This window comes from Haliotis cracherodii, unplaced genomic scaffold, assembly GCF_022045235.1.
Source record: "Haliotis cracherodii isolate W230 unplaced genomic scaffold, xgHalCrac1.p SCAF_4, whole genome shotgun sequence".
Lineage (NCBI taxonomy): Eukaryota > Metazoa > Mollusca > Gastropoda > Lepetellida > Haliotidae > Haliotis > Haliotis cracherodii.
This window is the reverse complement of record NW_027266297.1, coordinates 21912471-21935181: the sequence shown is the minus strand read 5'-3', so window position 1 is coordinate 21935181 and position 22711 is coordinate 21912471. Positions and strand designations below refer to the sequence as shown.

Below are 22711 nucleotides of genomic sequence, written 5' to 3'. Positions count from 1 at the left end.
GCTATAAGCCCGTCTAAGTCTGTGAATAAATGACCATGCAATATATAGACTATAGATGAAGATGTTATGTGTATCGCTGAAAAAGAGCAAATGAAAGCTTCTTTGCCAGTTTCCATACATCACAGTCGTCTTTTGATGCTGAGGTTTTGTGCTTGTGACTCAAGAAAATTGTGGATACTTTGTAAAGACTCATACGACGTACATCCATCAATGACAAACATTATGTTACAAATTAAGATTATATTACATATTAAGATCCTCAACACAATGCTTAGATCCTAGTTTCTAAACAGCTTCTCATTTGTAATCATCATAATTATGTATGTCAAATTGTTTGTACTATTTGCCGTGTAGGGATAAAAAAAATTTGTGTTTGTTGTTTAATGTCATGTTCAGCAATAATCCAGCTCTATGACGGCGGTCTGTAAATACTAAAGTCGACCAGACAGTCTAGTGATCAAACGAGCGAGTCTGCCCACCTCATCTACTCTCTAAGTCGACGAACGGGATGCTGGGATATATATTACAGTAAACTGACAGGGAGAATATATCTTGTACAATTAAATGTCAGATGATTGATTAAAAAAGGACAAACCGAGAAAAGCTTCAAATGTTGACTTTTTTTACAGAAGGTACATGGTGACCTTTATTTGTATAATTAATATTCACAATCAATGATATAAATGATACTGCCGCATCAGGATCAAGGAGACACAACCGTAAATGTCATTGTTAATGCATTTTAATATTTCAACACTTAACAATTAATACGTGAATTCAAGTCAAGTTATGTTTCCTGAAAGGTTTCAATCACGAAGTACACTGAACAATCAGGAGTAAATCACAATCTACTTCTTCTTCTTGCGGGTAATGTCTACCATCTGTTGGCTCTGAAAGGCCTCCAGTTCAGACATGTCGAAGTCCTTGTCTGGAGGACATACGTTTCTGTCCTTTTTACAACACGTTGGGTAGTCACCATCTTTGACTTGCGTCTCCTTGGGGTAGCATCCGGGAACCACCATGAATGGGTCTTGTATTTCCAAACAACTGTAGAGAAATACAGGTACAGACAGGCAAGGTTAATGTGTTTGAAAGGGCAAATATGATAAATGTGTTGGATTTCATTTTGTTGGTAATTCCGTAAAACAGAAACTTAAAAGAAACGGACATCTTTTTGGCCCAGGTCCCGTTTGAGTAATCAGATACAATGAATGACAATTATATTCGAGGGGGCACGGGTGGCCCAGTCGTCTAAGGCGACGCAATTCGCTTTGCAGAGTTGCGTCCCTTGGGCACGCTAGAAACCTATGATTGTGGGTTCAAATCCCGGTTCGACCCGATTATGTTTCTAGGTTTGTCAGCACCATACCCGTGCTCGTGGGTTTCACCGAAGTGGTAAACGTCTGAGACCTGCATCACTTGGGGCTTTCCTCTCACATTAAGCTGACACGCCGCGATATAACTGGTAAACTGTTAAAAGCTGCGTTAAACCCAACACACTCACTCACTCACTATTATATTCGAGGATTATTGCAGTTTGGCTCGTTTGGATTTATAACCGTGGAATGAAGAGGCCATCCTCTGCATTGATCTGATTTAAATTTGTAGATGTGAATGAGTGAGTGAGTTGTTTCTAACTTCGCTTTGAACTTACAATATTCCAGTTACATTCCAGTATTCAGCTTTATATGGGAGGGAAGCCAGAAGTAATGCAGTTCTCCGACGTTAACCTAATTTGTGAAACCCACGAGCACAGGGATGGTGCTGACAAATCTCGAAACATAATCGGGGCGAACCTAGATTCGAACCCACGACAATAGGTTTAACATGTGCCAAAAAGACATAAATCTGCACAGCGAATTGCGGCGCCTTAGAAAACTGGACCACGCTTCGTCAAAATGAATTATGTAAAATTGATTGTATGTCATCTTGCCCCGTAGATCGTCGATCCTGCTTTCGGTCGCTGATTTGTCTGATTCAGATTGTCAATCGAAATACGGCCTTGCAACAACCCTAATCACGCGCGTCATGTACCAGGGATACTTGTAACGTCATATGAAGTGTACACATGTTATTTTAAGATTTAGAAATACGGACATTATGATTTGAAGAGTCTTGTCACATTCTTCCGCTCAGCACTCTCTTCCGCGCAACCAGCACATCCTCATCACTCATTTCAACGCATATATCACATCCTTTTACTAAGCACTCCCTTCCGAGGATACAGCTTATCCTTCTGCTGAGCACGCCCTTCCTCACTTACAACACAGGGGGGCACGTGAGGCCCCGTCCTCCAAGGCGCCGCGATTCGCTGCGCAGAGTTGCGTCCCCTGGGTCACGCAAGAAACCTATGATTGTGGGGTCGAATACCGGTTCGACCCGATTATGTTTCTAGGTTTGTCAGCACCATACCCGTGCTCGTGGGTTTCACCGAAGTGATAAACGTCTGAGACCGGCATCACTTCGGGCTTTCCTCCCACATTAAGCTGACACGCCGTGATATAACTGGAAAATTGTTAAAAGCTGCGTTAAAACCAACACACTCACTCACTCACAACACATCTTTCCGCTGAGCAAGCCTTACCGCGCATACAGCACATCCTTCAACTGAGTACTCCCTTCTGCGCATACACCACATCCTTCCGCGGATACGAAAGAAAGCGATACAGTCACTCCACTGATTTTCGTATTTCCGTTGATATTTATGTCAAATCATTCATTGTCTACGAAACTGACTACGAGAATTCCCAGTAATGGGCAGTCACAACTCACTGAACAGACACCAATGTGGCCGAAATACTGTTCATTCGACGTTGATTGTAAACTCACTCACTCATTGAAAATAAATATATGTATAGGGAACCTATCGCAATAAGATCTTTTGTTCCCGTGGAGTCGAATCGGGACCGTGTCACGATCCGATCACACCAGGAGCGCAATAACAGGGATCAATGGGACATTAGTGACGACCATTAGTGTAAATGTATTATCTTACTCTTTGCAGACCGTTATTGCCTCTTCACACCTGCATGACTGACATTCCCTTTCGTCATGGACTGTCCATTTATCACCTTCTTGTTTTCCTTCGGGACAACCTGATGTAAATAAAATGAATATTATATCAAAATGTATTAGGGTGGTATCATTGCCGCCTATTATATATTCACGTGGGGGTGGGGGTGCATAACAAGGAATAACACGTTGAATTATGTTATTGCTTCAATGCACAATTACATCTCATAGCTTTTCTATGTCAACCAACCTAAACTTACGACATATGAATGCGTGGAGATGAAAGGTTGCATTGCTTAACCGATAAGGGCTTGGTCGTCCCAATACGTATGTCCACAACCCATGAGCCAATATAGTTAATATAAGTTATCATTCGTCAAGGTCAAATGCCTTTTGGATATCAAAATAATTTCAGAATAAATGTGAAAGAATACAGAAATTTTAAACCAAATGAACCAATAAGAATCGTTATTGTTGTTTGGTTTCGCGAGACATCAATAAGTCATTCAATCCAGCTGTTGTTTGAATGCATCGAACATAGTCGTTCTGGGCTAAGAAATGAAGTACTGAAGTGCACAGAGCCAATTGATTAGGATGAATCAATACACGTGATGTAGTTCTGCGTATATTAAGCAAATACGTAACGGATCAAGAAACCTGATTCCAAGACAAACTTCCCAAACAACATATTCATCAACGACGTAATTTTCGTTTTAATAGCGTTGTTTATTCAACAGCGACCTTTAGACAGTTTAAAAAAACTCAAATAAAATAATGTGAAACGAATGCAATATATTCTTAAAGTAAAGAACAAAACCCCCCGTGTGTAGATCTAGAGATAGCACTATCACATGATGCATATTGTTAATATCAGAATTAACGCAGGACTGTATCAAATGGAACATTAGATATTCGACAACATAACAATTGAGGTGTGGGGTGTCAGATATATTAAGGCTACAAACACCTTCACTTTTTGTGATCAGACACTGACAAAGGCAGTTATAAAAAACTAATGTATCTAATAGCTTTTCTTAGATCGCAGCTGTAGTTCGTAGAATGCTTACCTTCCTCTGTTGACGTGTTTCCATAAACAAGAACAGTTAATGTTGACACACAAACCAACAAGGAAAGCCACTTCATCGTGGTAGATGCAAGCTTGTGGAAAGGTGTACTTCAGGGAGGTCGTTTATCCTGGCTTCCGTTAACAGCTGTTTCCTCTGACGTCCGCTTGTATTCTTCACATCAATGAATGTAATGATGGATAGTTTGAATAGGTGGCTACATGCACGCATGCAAACTCAATAGATATCGATATCTATGAATACAATACATGACGTGAAGGAGTGAGTGAGTGAGTGAGTGAGTTGTGTTTAACTCCGCTTTTAGCAGTCTTCCAGTCATATCTGCGCGTGTCAGCTTAATGTGAGAGGAAAGCCCCAAGTGATGCAGGTCTTAGGCGTTTACCACTTCGGTGAAACCTACGAGTACGGGTATGGGGCTGACAAACCTAGAAACATAATCGGGGAGAACCGGGATTCGAACCCACAATCATAGGTTTCAAGGGACCCAACTCTGCACAGGGAATCGCGGCGCGTTAGAGGACGGGGCCACCCGTGACCCCTAATACAATACATGACTTGAAGAAACCCCAACATTTCAAGTGAAGTTGAGTATTTTGTAATTAACTGTAAATTGTTGCTTTCCATTGTCTATTACTAAGCAGATATCAGAGACCCAATTATCTGTTGTCTTCCCTTGTTAAGTTTCCACCTTCTGTTATCTTATTACTTTGTGTTCTTACCTGTACCTATATATGCTCTCCGCCTCATGGCATTCATTCACCTGATGAAGGAGTAAGCATATACTCCGAAGCGTTGTGTTCCTCATAATAAAGAAGGGGAAATCCATAAATTCTCTTCCTTAAGTTGAGTATAGTAAAGAGCTAATATATCATCGCCTGTAAGGAACTCTGCATCACACCAGCATCCAACGCTCTCTTGACATATCAGACACACATCACAATGGAAATATTATGCCCTCATTTCCTCACTTAATCCCGACTATATGTACATTCCCTCGATCTCCATGGAATTGGCGTTCCTACTGTGACAAACGCATTTTGTTTACAATTTTAATATTCCTTCCTTTGACACTGTTAAAATTTGTAAGTAGACTACCTCATGAAAGGTTTGTTTGGTTTGTTTGTTTGTTGTTTTACATATTCCAGCTATATGACGGCGGTCTGTAAATAATCGAGTCTGGACCAGACAATCCAGTAATTGATATCATGAGCATCGATCCACGCAATTGGGATCATGACATGCTTCAACCAAGCCTGACTACCCGATCCTGTTAGTTGCCTTTTACGGCAAGCATTGGTTGCTGATCATGAACACCTAGTCTACCCCGGATCACGGGTAACCTCCTGAAAGGTCAGATATTAATTCCCAATATTATAATAATTTTAATATTCACACGCTACAACTACTTGGCGAAATTAATTGTACGAACTGAAGTTGATACAATTCGGCATTCACACGGTGGCGAGTTGTATCCAACTCGGATCTCACAAGATCTCTGACTAAATGCTTTGAAAATAGTGATTCACTACATTACCGTTGGAATTCTGGTAGCGAGTTAAATTTTCAGACGCACAGTTTTATAAGTTCTGAATAATGAAAAAAAATATCGTTTTGCGAGAATTGTGGTTGCGCGGCAACTGGGCAAACATCTGACTTTGCTATTTATGGAGCTATACAGTATTGAATGTTCAATCAAGTGGTGTAAAATTTCAGACTTATTTGAAAAGCAGACGTAGTGCAAAATGATGACCAAATTATAGCTTTGGTAGCGAACATAAACCTCTAAAATGAAGCCATTTTTCATCGTACACCGATAACGTAACATGCGATTAAAAGTTTTAGCAGACAGCTTAATATCAGATGTGAGCGAACAAAATACTATCATATATGTGAACGAGGTAAAAGCATGTATATAGAGGTTATCACGCGAGTGTGTTTGGGGATGGTAAATATCCTGCATTAGGAATAAACATTGTATTTAGCGAGCCTTGGCGAGCTAAATACATAGTGTTTATTCCTAATACAGTATATTTACCATCCCCAAACACACAAGCGTGAAAACCTCTTTATCATATAATGTCACTCTTTAATTCTGTGCTTCAAAATTGCTTTCCCTCTCTCACAAACATTACCGAAACATTGCGAGGAATGCGCGGAATCCTGGAATGCGCGCATTAATATATAATACGTCATAGGGTAAGTGATGGGTCAGTCGGACAGTGACAGTAGCCAATATAGTTCCAACTGAAATCTGTTTCTTATACAGTTGCGAAGGAACATATACGCAAAACAACAATTGTTTTTATTTGCCTTTCGCGGCAATCCATCGGTCTGTCCGCTAGAGTAACTGCCCTTTGTCAAAGGGAAGCTACTCTAACCCTAGTCTATGAGACGTCACGGCCACGGTCAGACGTTGTTGACCGTCGGTCTGTCATAACGTTAAGAAGTGTAGTCAGATGTACACACAGCGACAAAACGAAACAAGGTAACAATTCAAACATATTTGGTTCCAAATCCAACTATTTTAATTTGTGGAGAAGGTTTCAAGCCGCAGAGGTCTACAAGCACAGATATGGCTGCTGATTCCGCTTGGCTAGGCATCGTGCCCTCGAAAATTGTTTCGAAATTTATATCTCCAAAGTTGCCAAAGCTTATAAAATGCCTTAGCTACGTCACAGTTAGACAATGATTTTCAGTATATTAGACTGTTCTTTTGATAATGATAGCAATTATCCCTGTAGTTTATCCAGATTCCCGATGGTTAATTCTGACTCGATCGCCAAATGACGAGGGCGACGCCATGTTTGTTTATAAACAGTGAAAGTAGTCCCTACTTGACCTTTGATATTTGCATCTCTATCCGCATATGACCCCAACGGATATCGTTTTTATCCGTTGGCTTTATCCTGCCTAGAAACCTACTCATTATATGATAAAACATGATACATTCCATACGAAAACTTACTTCTTGTATGTGGCGAAATTCAATTTTCCGCCATGATGGTGGAGAGGTCGACACATGTGCACAGAAAAGGGGACATAACTCCACTATGCTTAACTGTAAGCAATTACCCAGTGTCCATGGTTCATGACAATATATCATCGTGAGTTTGCGTCAGCCATGGCGTCACGTGGAACAATTTCTGTTGATTTTCCAAATCATTGTCAAAGTATCTTATAATCAATTCCTCAATTCTTGCAACGATTATCGCCCCATGCATATTCGCAATAATCTGAGCTAATGTATGCAACATATCGACGACTGTATGTCTTGAAATAGTAGAAAATGCTAATGTCTAAATCTGGATGTTTACAAGCGAGTAAATACTGGTAAGTTTAGGAGCACAGGGTTGATTATTTCGGTTGATTTTATTTGGACCCGTGACTGAGGAAATTAAAAAATGTTCAATGCATTGGTATGAGGAATTCAGGGGGATGGAAATGTCGAAGCTGAATGTGAAATATATGAGATGTCATAGGCGTCTCAATACCGACAGGGGCGGCCGGGTAGCCTGGTGGTTAAAGCGTTCGCTCATCACGCCGAACACCCGGGTTCGATTCCCGACAAGGGTACAATGTGTGAAGCCCATTTGTGGTGTCCCCCGCCGTGATATTGCTGGAATATTGCTAAAAGCGGCGTAAAACCATACTCACTCACTCAATACCGACAAACGCAAAACAAAATCGTTTTTACGTTTCGAAAAGTTGTTTGTTTTTCTTATGCTTTAGCAAAATAACTGTTATTGATATAACATAATATATACTTACGCGCAGTATCCACAACTGTCAAGTGTATTTGTGTGCATGAAGTGTTTCGAGTTTTAGATATTAAGTAATTGACCCTATCTCATCCGCAGTGTACTATCACATAGTCTGCCGTTAAACAAAACTTTTAACCAAGAGACGTGCACTGATGCAAATGTCCAAACTCATGTTACAAGGTTAATCTACGTACCTACGTTTCATGAGTCCTATTTGAGTGTGGATACCGCAAAGCAGAAGTTATCGACGTGAGTTGCTGTCGCCATTTTTGTTTACTAATTTACCTGTAAATATCACATGAGTTGTTTTAAACGCTGCGTGCGTACAACCTGTTGCATGAAAATAGAGCATGTCTTATTTCGTACAACTCACGTCCAACAAGCTGCATACTTTGGTCCGACTTGAGGGTCCCCATGTAACAAATTGTATACAAATAGTTGTAAAGTGTGAATGTCCCTTTAAGGAACTGCATGAATATGTCAAGGCTGAACGTCGTTGGAAACAAAAAACTCATAAGGTGTGTTGTTTCCCCAGGACAATGCACCTGCGTACAAGAATTTTGTCACCGTGGCTGCAATGCATGTCTGTGGTGTTAAACACATTGATCGTCCTCCATATTTGGCATCGTCAGATTTCAACCTCTCATCCAGTTCGAAGAAAAAACCTGTCTAGCAAGCATTATGCAAATGACGATGGCGTCTTTTCTGTTGTTGGGGACGTTGTATACCACAAGGAGGAAGCCTTGTACATCAGTGGGATGCCGCCACTCCAGCATCGTTGGCGAAAGGGATAATGTTAATTTGAATAATTAGCAACCAACTCCTTTATGATCAACGCAGTCCACCAAAGACCTTCCCACCCGGCCCTCGTAGGTAGTAGACATATGATGTAAACATATTTATTTCTATAAAGTGGAGAGATGGCAAACGAGCATATTCTGTTTATCTGAATGCATATACATACATGTATACAAATAACAATGTATTGAAAGTGACATAAAAATAGCATTCATTACATAAATGACATTAAAGAAACATGATATATATAATATTGTTGTTTAAGTGTTATATTACTAGATTATCTTTCTTGACTACAACTACGTTATTATTCACAACAACATTGTAGTATCATATAGCAAAGCCAACATTGCTTAAAAAACAAGAAACAAAAACAAAAATATCTCAGACAAAATATCTAAATCGACTAGATGATAGAATAAAACTATGCACTGATTTCAAAATTGTAAAATTTGTTATAGTTGTAAAATTGAATTAAAATCGTAGTCTTTTACGACATAATACATATTTTGCCTTAATGTTCTGTTTAAGGGGCACATAAGAAAGATATACATCTTCCGTGTGATAGCCACAACATAGTCGGATGTAAATCTGACAAATTTGTCGGCGTTGAGATCACTGCAGCCAAGCCTGAGACGGGAGTGTATAACCTGACATAATCTTGATCCATTATTTTCATCAAAGTATATACCAGTCTTATCATTGCTTTTTCTAAAACATTTAAATCTTCATAAACTACTGACATTAGTGTATACAATAGTTAGTGAAATCCAAATATTCGCTGTATCTGGAATAAATAATTTGCCATAAATCTGGTACGACGTTGTTAACCTCTTATTAGAAGATATTGATCTTTTGAAAATGTCTTCTTTCTTCTAATAACGTAAGATTCGTTTCTTTATAAAGATTGCCGTGGCGAGTGCCACGAACAGCCAAACAAATATTCTGAGTGCATCTGGATTCGGTTTTTCAAGTAGTAACGCCTATTCTTTTGTGCAGTTCCGTATGTGGCAACAATAATTAAATATCGGTAATATGAAATATTTATACATAATTACCAGTGTTTTTCTTTTTACCCAGACAATGTGCTGCTGTATGTGGATCATTTACCACGACATAGAGGGCTCTTTCATCTGCAAACAATCTACGATCAATATCGTCTACAATGTCGTTTATAAAAGTTAAAAACAGTAGCCGGCCTTAGACTGACCCTTGTGGAACTCTAAGACAGAACTGTACCCATTGATAACAACCCCTTGACATCTATTTTTAGGTAGCTTTCAAAACATCTTAACAATTTCCCTTTCAATACCGTACGATTTGAGTTTATGGATAATGCCTCCATGTCAAACTTTATCAAAGGCCTTACTAATGTCGCAAAAGACTTCTCTAATTTCTTTGCCTTTATCCATTTCTCTAGCAATAAAGGTAGGTATGTAAGTTAGCTTATTAGCGGTAGAATCTCGTGACAAGAACCCTGATTGAAGACTTGTAGGCAAATTTTTATCTCTTAAGTAATAAAAACATATTTAAAAAATCATTTTTCGAAATCTAAGCCTCACGACACGTGAGAGCTATAGGTCTATAATTTCTACATTCATTGATATTACATATCTAAGCATTACGGAAGCTTCCTTCCAACTTACTGGAAAAGTAGACTTGTCCAAGGATATATTAAACAATTTAGCAAGTGGATCTGGTTATCATTAGGTCTCATTTTCACAATTGATTTAGGAATGTGAATATTACACACGTCGATAATTGTCCGGGTAAAACATTCTGCAAAAACATCAACCTTTCTGGATGATAAGAAATGATCCCAACTTTGTCTCAGTTGAGCTATAAATATTTCTTTCATTATTCGCCATGTTGTAATTTTAGATTTTTCTTTTACAATTCACTCACTTTACATAATATGTTTTTTTCCCAAAGGCCGACAGGGGGTTTGCGCGCGAAGTATAGATTTGCAATGCTAAAATGCACCAGATATAACCAAAACCCGATAACAGAACAATGAATGAAAACTACAGAGAGAAAGAATGTCCTAACACTCACAGACAAAACATGTCAAACAAAAACTGAACTTTCGAAATAAACATAAACACATGAAAAAACATAAACAAAATCTGTATACATCAACAGAAGAAACACATGACTGAAAATTAAAAAAATTAAAAAGCAAATTACTTGGATAATTTGCACCAGTGGTGTTTTTGTTTTGGTGGACAATCCAACTGATAACGAATCAGGTGTTACGACCGTGGTGGTAATATAGGGTACAACAGCACAGCAGGTCGATACCTGCGTATTGGCATGTTTCACAAACAGTGGATATGGATACCCTGACATACACTCACTTCTAGCAAGGAGACTGTTATAGATGTTAGTACATTGTAGTGCCCGTCATTAAGGTGATAATACTCATTGAATATGTAGTAAATCTAAAAATACTATGTTAAATTACGGCATACATACGGTATATTGTAATTCCATCTTCAATTATGTTCACGTAAAATAGAAAAAAGACGTAATATGCTCCCCATGTGGTCACACATGTACACAGTAGTTGATCATATATGCTGAGTATTTCTCCCTTTCAATGTTACAATTCGACAGCGTATCATCAAAACTTGGATATATTATGCGAAGGGAACACGAACACTGCGGTTGTACAAACGTAGATCGATCGATATGTTGATGGACGCCTACTGACATGAGCTGGCACTTGCCTGTTGGACATGCTCATGGTAACATGATTGTGGGTTTGCTAAGAGTGTAAAGCCTCACTCGGATAAGTCGTATTTCTATACTTCGGTTAAATCAAACGCAAAAAAAGGTGTATTATTTCATTTATGTTATGCGCAGTCGTTCGTAGTGAGATATATCTGACAATTATTTGCTTGTAGATACAATATCAGGAATCAGTGCAGTATGTAAAATGTAAAGTTGATTGTTTTCAGTATTTGTGTTATATAATAAAAACTAGACTACCATAGACAGATGATTCTTGTCGATAAATATAGCAACAAGTACACGCTGAACCAGTATATGTAGATGTGTTGTTAACATGCACTGATTACTTGCAGTGAGTATTTGTGTAATATAATAAAAACAAGAGAACCGTGGACAGATGATTCTTGTCGATAAATATTGCAGCAAGTACATGCTGAACCAGTATATGTAGATGTGTTGTTAACATGCACTGATTACTTACAGTGAGTATTGGTGTTGTACAAACTACACGCATTCGTCATGTGTAGTGTTGTACTCATATTTCAAATATCAATATATCTCTGGTTTCCGTTCATGTATTAGCTTTCTGCGTCATTTTAATGTTGAAATCTGTGTGTATCCAGATTAATATTTGTGGTTACTGTATACATCGAAACTTCAGCTTCCTCGAAGGACTTGGGTCTACAGAACATACGGAGTTATCCGGAAACAAGATTTGGTTGGTTGGTTGCTTTGTTGTTTAACGCCGCACTCAGCAATATTCCAGCTATATGACGGTGGTCTGTAAATAATCGAGTCTGGACCAGTTAATCCAGTGATTAATATCATGAGCATCGATCCACGCAATTGGGATTGATGACATGCATCAGCCAAGTCAGCGATCCTGACCACCCGATCCCGTTGTCATAATACAGGATACACACAGATTGCAACATTAAAATGACGCAGAAAGCTAATACATGATCTTCCAGATCTAGAGCATGATACCTACAGTAAATATAACCGTGTGATGTCAAGTACTTTCATTAAGTCGCATGTTTAACTCTAAAGATCTTCACAAAGGATACAATAAGTATTACTATTGCCATTTGGGAATTAAAGTGTAAGAAATATCACACAAGATATACGATACACTTGTCAGTTCTGAACAATTCTGAGATATATCAAAATCACATGTTTGTGCTGATGAAAAGAGCTTAAATTAAAAGCATATACTAGTTTGTTGGTCGATCGACCCTGACATATTAGAACTCTCAATCGTCTCAGGATAGACCTTCTAATGCCAAAGCTGGAAATAATTAACACACATTACCAAACTATACATCTTCTTTTGGGTCGGGATCTTGTGCGAGCAAGTCGGTTTTTGACGATTCCGGCTCCTACAACATATGGAAAATGGACTGTTTAAGGATTTCTGCTTGTAGGATTTTGCTGATGCTGTATTTATATTTATGCATAAGATAGTAACGCCATAAATCGCAAAGTACAAAGAAAAACGAAGCTTGGCTTATTTCACGATAAAACATTGTTCTATCAAGACGTCATTTCTGGAGATTCGAACATGCGCTCGCAATTTGCTGACCTCGTAAATTGGACCACGTTATTTATAACAGGGAAGCGTCCGGTGAGTTGTTCCCCATAGATGTTATAAGGCAAAGTAGCAAATGGCCGATATAATTTATATTCTAAATCAACCTATAGCCGTTATGAAGGGGTGTCGCCGAAAATCACAGACTAAAGTCAGATCGATAAAAAAACGGCGTTTATTATCAAAGTCTCATTTTACGATACATCGCATTTTGCTTACGACAAAGCCGAATTGGAGTTAGTGCTATGGCACTTCCTTAAACACGATTGTTTATATGTTGATTTGCGTCAAGCTTAAAAAAATCGTCCGCATCTTAGTTATATGCCAACACTTGATTCATTGCATTTCGTATAAAGAACCATAACACTGGCCTCCCTGGTATCACCATTTTCATATTTTGTAAACGGCAATGTATCTTATCTGGTAACATGTCATTTCATGACATGAACACAACAACTACAATGACAAAACAAACACACTTAGATACATTGGGTACTGGTCTCAAGACACTTTTGTGATTATCTGAAATGAACGCATTAAACAGCAACGTATAATTAATTTTACAATCATTCGAAATTCTACCAACAGTGACTGCGATTATCAATGCACGCACGTACACAGACGCGCATACGCATACACACGCGCGCGCATGCATACAGACAGACACACGCGCACTCACGCATGAAAAATAAACTAGCTTGCATACACCAATCACATCCATTTTGGAAATCGAGTTGGGTTTTTTCTCCAAAAAGCCAGATGACTTCGTTGTTGTAAACGTGTATTTTAAGTAACAGTATCATTGGTACAGCGGTGGCAGAGACACATATTTACCGATCATTGAGTTCGGCAAATGACATAAACGAACTATTGACATAACCTCAGTTCACCGATTGATGCATTTAATGTCATACGTTCCTGCTTGTGAATACGTTGAAAATTTGCTTTCAATTAAAAAAACGTTATTAATGCGTAACACCAATAGAATCGAATTAATGAATATTTTAGCATTTAGATTTTGCTGCTGTTGACTTTGCTATACAAATTAATATCGTGGTATATCACAAAAGTAAGATTATATTTTGATGACTTGCTCGTTACCATGTTCGTCAATTTGAGAATGTGTCTTTGTCTTTAAAATATTAGGTGTGAGTCCATATCTATACGTTCTCATTACACAGCGCCAGAAGGAACTATCATTCAGATGATTAAACATTACCTCATTATCAGGAGCGTTTTCATCCTCGGCGTGTTTGATGCATGATGACAGGATGCGTCCTCGGAATCTGCAACACCGAGTATGACAGAACAACCAACTTTTGTCAGTATGTCGCATTAATTGTGAAGTGTTATGATAATTAAATAAGAGTAACCTTCAGCATCCTTATACTTACATTATATACTCCTTATATACTTTACATTGCAGAGTGACACAAAGACATATACAATCTGATTGGTTCATAAGCCCGGAAGGTTTTTAATATGTATGGTAAATTTCTGGTCACTCCATCGGTTTCAAAACACATTTCCAGGTATATAATGATCTTTAATTTATAAACGCTTAGTCTTTATGCCAGAGAAGACAACTGGAATACGTGTTTGTCAGTTAAAGAAAATAATCAACAACTAACCGGATAGAGATGCCGATTAAAACTCCTATTACACCAAGACATGTACAGGCTATGGTTGAAATAATCACAATGGGAACATGTGATTCTTGCCTTTCAGTTTGGACGTCGGTGACAGTGGATGTATGAAAAACAGTAACATATAATAGGGAAATAAATCTCACTTGTTTGTCTGTATCAACTTATGTCTTCTGCAAGTGGATAGATTTTCAACCCTCTAACAATCACGTGATTTTTGTCTTTCACGGCCATAATGATATTGATCATAGGTGTTGTATTTCTGAGGTTTCAGTACAATTAAAAAGTTAATGTATTTGGGTGCGTGACATTTTGATTATGAATATAGTTTAATCTTTCAAACTTCAATGAACTGAAATACCTACTAATACCCTACTCTTTGTAAAAATACTCATTAAGTGTATAACAAAAAAACTACTAGATCCCCATTAGTTAGTATTTTTGTATATATTTAATGTAAAGTGATTAAATGTCTACGGATATCATCACGTTTTTATTATAATGGAACATTTTCACGTTACTTTTTCCAAAAACAGAAATTGATGCAACGCTGTACCAACATGTCCTGTAATTACTATGATTAATTTTTCCATTGTACGTGTTACATGTTTAGCGATGGACACTACCAATACCAGCATATCCCCTACATTGAGAGGTTCCATTACCATCGATCATGGATGTGCATTGACTTCTTCCATCATATGTCAACCCTTGGCGACGTGTTTTGCGGTTGCCACTCTTCTGTTGACATTTGAGACAGTTTTGAGAGCAGGGCAACTCACAGGTCTGTCCCTGCCACCAGTCAAGACATCCATCGCAAATTCTGTCATCGCTACAACATGACCTTAGACAGTTGCATTTCTTATTCTCACAGCTAGTTCCTGTGAACCCTGTCTTGCACGATGTACACACCCCAGCTTCAGTGCAGGATATACAGTTAGGTAGGCAAGGGATATCGCAGAGAGGAGGTTTCCAGCCAGGTACACAGCCGTGGGTACAGCGAGGAGTGTCTCCGTCAATCTCTGTACTGCAATCTCTATCAAGGCATTTATCAGTACAGCGTCTGTCACAGGAGAGCCCATAGAAGCCAGTTTTACATCCATGAAGACACACAGCCGTCAGCTGACTGCAGTTGCCGTGGAGACATCCCACTGAACATGTTTTGTCGCAATGAGACCCGGAAAGCCCGTCCTTGCATCCAGATGCACATGAACCATCGTAAAAGAAACACTGTGAATCAGTACACTGTTTTCCACACTTGTGTTCACATTTATCTCCCCACCATGTGGGTTTACAGCCTTCAAGACAATTCCCTGTTGTACGGTCACAGAAGACACTCTCTCCATAGCTCTCTCTACACTGAGGTGGACATGTCAGTGAACAGTTTGTAGAGAAATAGCCAGCTTGACACTGAAGACAAACTCCTGTTGTTTTGCTACATCCACCCGTGTCACAGTGTTGACACATCTTGTCACAGTAAGCTCCATACCATCCAATATAACATTCCTCACATGTCCCGGACTCAGATACCGGCAGGCAATGATAGTCGATAGAAATAACAATAGCGATACCTAGAAAATGTAATATAAAAGTTGGATTAGAAATAGCATGAATACACCAATCTACCATAATCCGATATACATGTACATGTACTACACACGAGATTAGTCCTTCTACAAAGTCATAACTTGATGAGAAACATCGTGTGCTTTTAAGGATGTCTGCTCCTGTGATTTTGTAATCATAGCACGACTCGAAATGGGGGTGTTCCATCGACATGATCTAAGTCAATATATAGCATATTTGACTTGAAAGTCAAATCGTCACAGATGTAACCTTTCATATAGGGAAAAGGGGGGAATAAAATCCCATAGCACAGATGGTTTGTTATAGATAAACGTTTTATCCATTTGTGCTTAAAATGTTTAATGCAATAACATACTATTATTTACATAGCGTATGCGAAACGGTGAATACGATGACTGACAGAGTACTTCTATGCCTCTACAGCAAAGTTTGGCGCGGTAGAGCACGATACCATTTACACGTACCGCCTTTGTCCCATTTGGACAATATTAAGATAATTAAAAAAACGTATTTGTCTTAGAATAATTTAGATAGTGTTAATACACATCCTTATAATAATTTCAATTATCCGATGCAAACAATCTTCATACACATCCTTAAGATAACTTAAAATATCTCATACAAAACCCTTCCCCATCTATCGTTAGTATATGAGTTTAGTATACATATTTTCAGGAGAGCTGAATTGTCAAATTATGTGTACCAATGATACAATACGTTCAAACATACTCACGTTGTAGGTACATGCATATGGTTATTGCAAGCAGTTGATGTAATTCCATGTTGACAGTTGTACGCTGTAAGCAAGAAAAATGTATTGGTTCCACATTCAAAAGAAACAAAGCATGTAGGTAATTAGAAATGGTCTTGTACAGAGTATTACATCGGAAATTGTTTGACATGTTCATTAGTTTGTCAAATGTCACACTCGTAAGTAACTGAGTCAAAACTGATGATTGTTATCATCTTTACGATTATCAAAATTGTGAGTTGTCGTTTTGGCTTAGGGATTGTACGTACAAACATGTAAACAATCGATGAACGGGAAGCATAAACAAGAAGCAAATACACGGACATGTACTACGCATTCGGTTTTATGTCAGCAAATAGACGGTCAAATGATTATTTCCCGATTAACCTCAGATCGATTTCGTCCACAGAAAAAAGCGGTTGCATAAAATGTAAGTGTTTTGTTGCAGTTGTAGTTGTAATAGTACACAATAATGTTTTTCCAACATATATTTCAGTTCAAGCCAGAAAAAACTGAAACAGAATACATGAACTAGGAGACGGGCATTACAGAACAGCGACACCCACCTAATTTCTATTGTGTTCTGATTAAAGTGAAAAACAACTACTGTATACATCGAACCTTTCAATGTGAATCATATTCGCATATAAAGAGTTTCTGTGGTCCCTCACACTTGTTCCAGATCGATAGTTTGCGTTGTCCTCACATTTTGCCCTTGTCGGTTTGCTGAACACCTGTGTCATGCTATTCCTAATAACACTCGGGAACACCTTTGGCCATGTTTATGGCCGAAGTAGCATTGATATACGATGATATCGTTTGCTTTCATTATAGTCTATGTAATCAATCGGAAAACAAAGTACCCTGAATTTCTTAACTTGACTGTTGTTTTTTTGGGGGAACTTACATAATACAGTACCTTCCAAGGGTGTAATAGCTCAGGTATCCAAAATTCCGATTTCAATAATGACCTGCTTTTACTATCAAACTCCTGTCTCAAACACATACTGGGTCATAAGGGAGCAACCATTTGATTCTCAGGGGGCGGAGAGGACGGGATTTTCTCCAGGAACATAATCAAGACCCCGTTTTACTGAACAATATAACATATGTAGTGATTGTTGGAAAATAATAATGTCCCCATTCTTGCAAATACGCATAAATATAAATTCCTGCACAGTGGTATCTGGCAATAAAATTGTATTTCTTTATTCATTTATTTCCTTTAGCGGCAGTGCAAATGTTTTGAATAAGTTATACGGGTTGCAACCCGACCCAATTGCTATCTCCATTTCTTCCGCAGTTAATCAAGACATGCTTGGAGCGTTCTTTTTTCAATTGTGACACGTTCCCATCGATGTGCTCAACTTTTATACCTATCGTGTGCATCCTTCCTGAATTTTTATCTTAACACGAGTTTCCTTCATAAAGTGCGAAATCAAAATCTCCGAAATGCACGGACTTTGAGTCAGCCACACATGTTGGCTGCATTCATGCAATCGTTTCCCGATATTTAAAGGGAAATAACAATGAGTTAACCAACAAAGATTGCCGCTGAAGCCTGTGAAGTGCGATGAAGCGGCTTTGTTTGGAATTTGCCGAAAAGACGTAACAGTGTTAAACCGACTATATATTTCCCATTGAACAATCGAAAGAATATCTTATGCCCTTGGACGATGCCAGATAAGAACATATACTGGAGGTTAAGTTTGTATCAGAATATCCCAGTGATGATCAAACTTATTGTCACAGCCTTTTCATGGTCAATCTTCGAATCATGTGCATGAATGTCATGCCCGGTGTCTGACTTCGGATATTTCTCCCGTTTTTCGTTTTTTTTATAGACTTTCTATGTCTTCCGGAAGAAAGAAGAAGTTAAGTTTTAATAGGATGCGCATACCAATAGCTGTAATGATGGATGATGTGGTAAAATATATACGGAAATAAAATTTTGTTCGGTAATAACCGACACGGCTTTATGTGAAATAACTATTGTTTTTTCTTGTTTCAGATTGTACAGAGAACGTTTACACTAATTCTCTAAACACTAAAAGTGAACGAATAGACAGGGTTGTATTTATTTAACATCCTGAAAATAACCGACACCAATACAGTTATATTTATCATTAAGAGCTTTTTTAAACTTTGATGATAGAATAGCCGCTAGTTAGATTCTTTCCATTGTTGTGATTTAAACAATATTTATGTCCGAAAAGGGATATGGGATCTCCCTCCAAGGACATTTCACAATTAATAAGAATAAATTATACACGAAATATGAAATTTATATAACTGTACTTACTGTTGCAAATGTCATGATGCACAAGTACACAATATACAAGTCACACATAAATACACACATACATATACCAGTAAACCTTCGATTCTATACATATATACATACACACATATGCGCTTGTAGACATATCTATCTACCTCTATGTACCAGGAAATCACACATTTATTACACTATTAAATTGATGTAATTGTTAAGAAGAAACATATTTATTTTTTTAATCTTTCAAACTTTACAACAAACAAATGAACACATCGTATAATAGCAAGGTGAGTTGCAGGAGATGTTTTAGCATTTCCATACAATACTGAATCCAAGTCATATCACTTTATGTAGTGGTACATATCATGACGAAGATTACAGTATTTGAGATATGAAAGGAAGTAATGTGCAGGATCCTCGTAATGGTATCCACTAGAGCATGTTTTAGATTCAAGAATCTATGTGCATTTAAATCATTGCATCTGAACCTGAGGCGGAGGTGGATACTTTGATCGGAACGGGCACAACAGTCTATTTTAAAGGCAAATATTCTAAGACGTATAGTTGTGGGGATACTTTTAGTGAAATCATATGCATTATTGTGTTACTATATATTATCTGGTAAATCATTCCCATGTTTGTCATACTTTTAGGAAGTTCAATGAGTACCAATACATTGTCCAGTTGACTAAAGGGATTTTACCAATGAATATTTCATTTTAAAAGGCATGCTCAGTATGTATCGCCAAAACTGCTAACTCAATAACAGCGTTAATTTGTACGACAGGAACAAAAAATGCCAATCACATTTTGACCAAGTTCCTTGACAATAAACCGAATGGTTTGGCAACCACACAGGATGGAAGGTTCTGGTCAAACACTTTAGCCATCTTTTTGGAACATGTCTTCCAAACCTCCATTTTCTGTACCTATCCACTTATCAAAACCATCTGTCAACATCTCTTTCTTCTGGCGGCGGTCATGTTGGATTCTTCTTTTGATCAAGGAAGATGTATCCACAATTCTAATGGTTTTAAAGGTCGAAGTGAATCGGTCCCAGACTTCTGTATAACCAGTAGATATCATCTAAATCCAACGGAATGAATTCTTGAGGCCGAGATACTAGTACTTTATTAGTGTACACATTTACAGACAAATGTTTTAAAGTGTTCATAAAATAACAACTGATAAATTAAGATTGAAACTATGTATAATTTGGGAATTTCATGATTATAGAAACAAGGGGGTGTCTGTTCTCATTGCAATAGGAATATGTTTCTCAAAACCGGAAGTGGCATCGTCAGAGTGTTCGTGGTTATGGCGTTGCTTATAAGTGAACTACAGCCTCTGTAAATTTTGTATTTATATTAGTTTGAGTAAACCCATTTTGATGATCTCATTTGTCGCCTTTCAGGCATATATATCGGTGAAAAATGTACGGATCCAATATGTACAACGATTACGACAGCTACAACGGCTTGTCCAACTGTTAATAACTGTCTTCTTGGAAGTTGTACAGTTAATACTGAAGGAGACATTGGTTGCAAAGATGGCCGCAAAGATGGTTTTTCGGGGAGACTATGCACCATTCCATTCATATCAAACTGTTTAAAATGTAGCAAACGAGATACAAGCAGTTGTATAGAGTGTAAAGAACGCAATGTAGGCGAATATTGTGAGAATGAATGCCCGAATACCTGTCCTGAAGGATGTTACAGGAATGGTGTCTGTAAGAAACAATGCTCGGATAACCAAGTGCCTAGATGTAGACTTTGTAACGTCACTTCAGGGATATGTCAGAAATGTGACATCCTTTACATTGGGGAGAGCTGTGAAACTGACTGCACAAACTGTGTTGGAAAGTGTTCAATTTCAGGTTGCGTTGAAGGATGCATAAATGGGTTTCACGAAAACAAATGTGACACTCATTGTTCGGAAAACTGTTTTCCATTTTGTCAGCCTGACATGAGTGCAACAGGGGAATGTACACCTATATGCGATCAAGACACCGGCAGCTGTGTGAATGGCTGTAAGAATGGATTCAGAGGTCAACAATGTTCAGATGGCTGTAGCTCCAGATGCAAAGGTATGAGTTGTAATCAAACCACAGGTCATTGCATGGAGTGAATTGAGGGGTACTATAAGGAAACGTGTCATTTGCGATGCTTCACCTGTGAATGTAAGGACGGGTACTATTGAGTAGACTGCAAACAGACCTGCACTAACTGCCAGTCAGGCCTTTGTGAACGCAGTGGAGGACACTGTATTGACGTTCTCCAAGTGACTACAGTTGGTATGTATCTTTCAATTCTGGCTACCTCGGAAAAGATGTGTGTTTTGACCCCATGATGTAATCCCCCAAAGAACGTACAGAACATACAGATGGGTACATACAATAAGAAGGATTTACTGTCGACCATGCCTATTTAATACACAGTCGACAAATGAAGAACAAAAATGCGAATAATCCTATAGTTTCACTTCATTCTCAAATGGATTATTAAGCTATGGTAATGGTTCAGATGCTTCCAAGCTCCCATCGCCCCAGTCAACCATGTTCCCACTTGTGATCGAATTTATTGTCTTCGGGGGCATTGCCGCCATTCTCATCTCCATACTTAGCCATAGGTAAGCATACGACACATCTCGTGTGTATTCGGAAGAGCAATAAATGGCATGTTCATGAACGCGTTTCTTTAGATGTATATTGTTTAGAACTGACACAACAATGTTTCTTTAATTCACAAACGCATGATAGTGGAAGAACTATATTGCCTTCCTTTATGGCCCATTTGTAAGCAGCGCAGTCTAAATGGAGATGTTTTAAGGCTTTACTTGGTTTTGACCACCGTTGTTGGTGTTATATCGTGGGCTTACTTTATAGCGCTGGTGTTCCGGTGACATGTCGATTAGTCATGATCATTCTCAAAGGTCATATCATCAAAAAAGTATGTTAACCCCCAACTCAAGAAGGATATCCTATTGGTCAATGGATTTTGGCACAGGTCTTATTAGGGCGGAAGCGAGATCGAAATATAATTCAGGGACCTTTTACGCTTTATGCATGTAGTGGATAGAATAGGCTTTTTCATCTTCTGATATCAGTAGATGGTCACGGTAATCTACTATCAATGAGTAGCATATGATATATTTGTGTGTGAAAAAAAGGTGATTGGACACATAACGGACAGCATATTATGTATATAATTTCTGTAGCCAGGTGAAGATTTGGGACAATTTGATCAGTCATGTCAGGGTCAATGTTTTCCTCATCACTTAACTCATACAAATGTTACTTAAGAAGGATGTTAACTAGACTGTCCCGTGTGTTGTATATTGCTAGTCAACTTACCTCACGGTATTGGATATTATCATAAAAGAGTAATACCATCAAAAATAAAATTACATATCGTGTTTGGCTCTTCCAAGATCTCTGTAAATAGTTTCAGCAAACAGCAGCAGAAGCAGGCGT

The 22711-nt window shown here is 38.3% G+C and overlaps 2 protein-coding genes and 1 pseudogene across 2 annotated transcripts; 1 reads left to right on the top strand and 2 right to left on the bottom strand.

Annotated features, from left to right (window-relative positions):
• Nucleotides 1-671: 671 nt before the first annotated feature.
• Nucleotides 672-4221, bottom strand: LOC139480165 (uncharacterized). Its single transcript, XM_071263198.1, has 3 exons — nt 4080-4221; nt 2996-3095; nt 672-1047 (listed from the first exon to the last, which is right to left on the bottom strand). Exons 1-3 carry the CDS (start codon nt 4153-4155, stop codon nt 849-851), a joined length of 375 nt encoding a protein of 124 aa, XP_071119299.1. The 5' UTR covers nt 4156-4221; the 3' UTR covers nt 672-848.
• Nucleotides 4222-12705: 8484 nt separating this feature from the next.
• LOC139480376 (scavenger receptor class F member 1-like) lies at nt 12706-16992 on the bottom strand. Its single transcript, XM_071263441.1, has 5 exons — nt 16944-16992; nt 15289-16194; nt 14609-14726; nt 14197-14263; nt 12706-12768 (listed from the first exon to the last, which is right to left on the bottom strand). Exons 1-5 carry the CDS (start codon nt 16990-16992, stop codon nt 12706-12708), a joined length of 1203 nt encoding a protein of 400 aa, XP_071119542.1.
• Nucleotides 16993-19630: 2638 nt separating this feature from the next.
• LOC139479322 (scavenger receptor class F member 1-like) lies at nt 19631-21871 on the top strand (annotated as a pseudogene).
• The last annotated feature ends 840 nt before the right edge of the window (nt 21872-22711 follow it).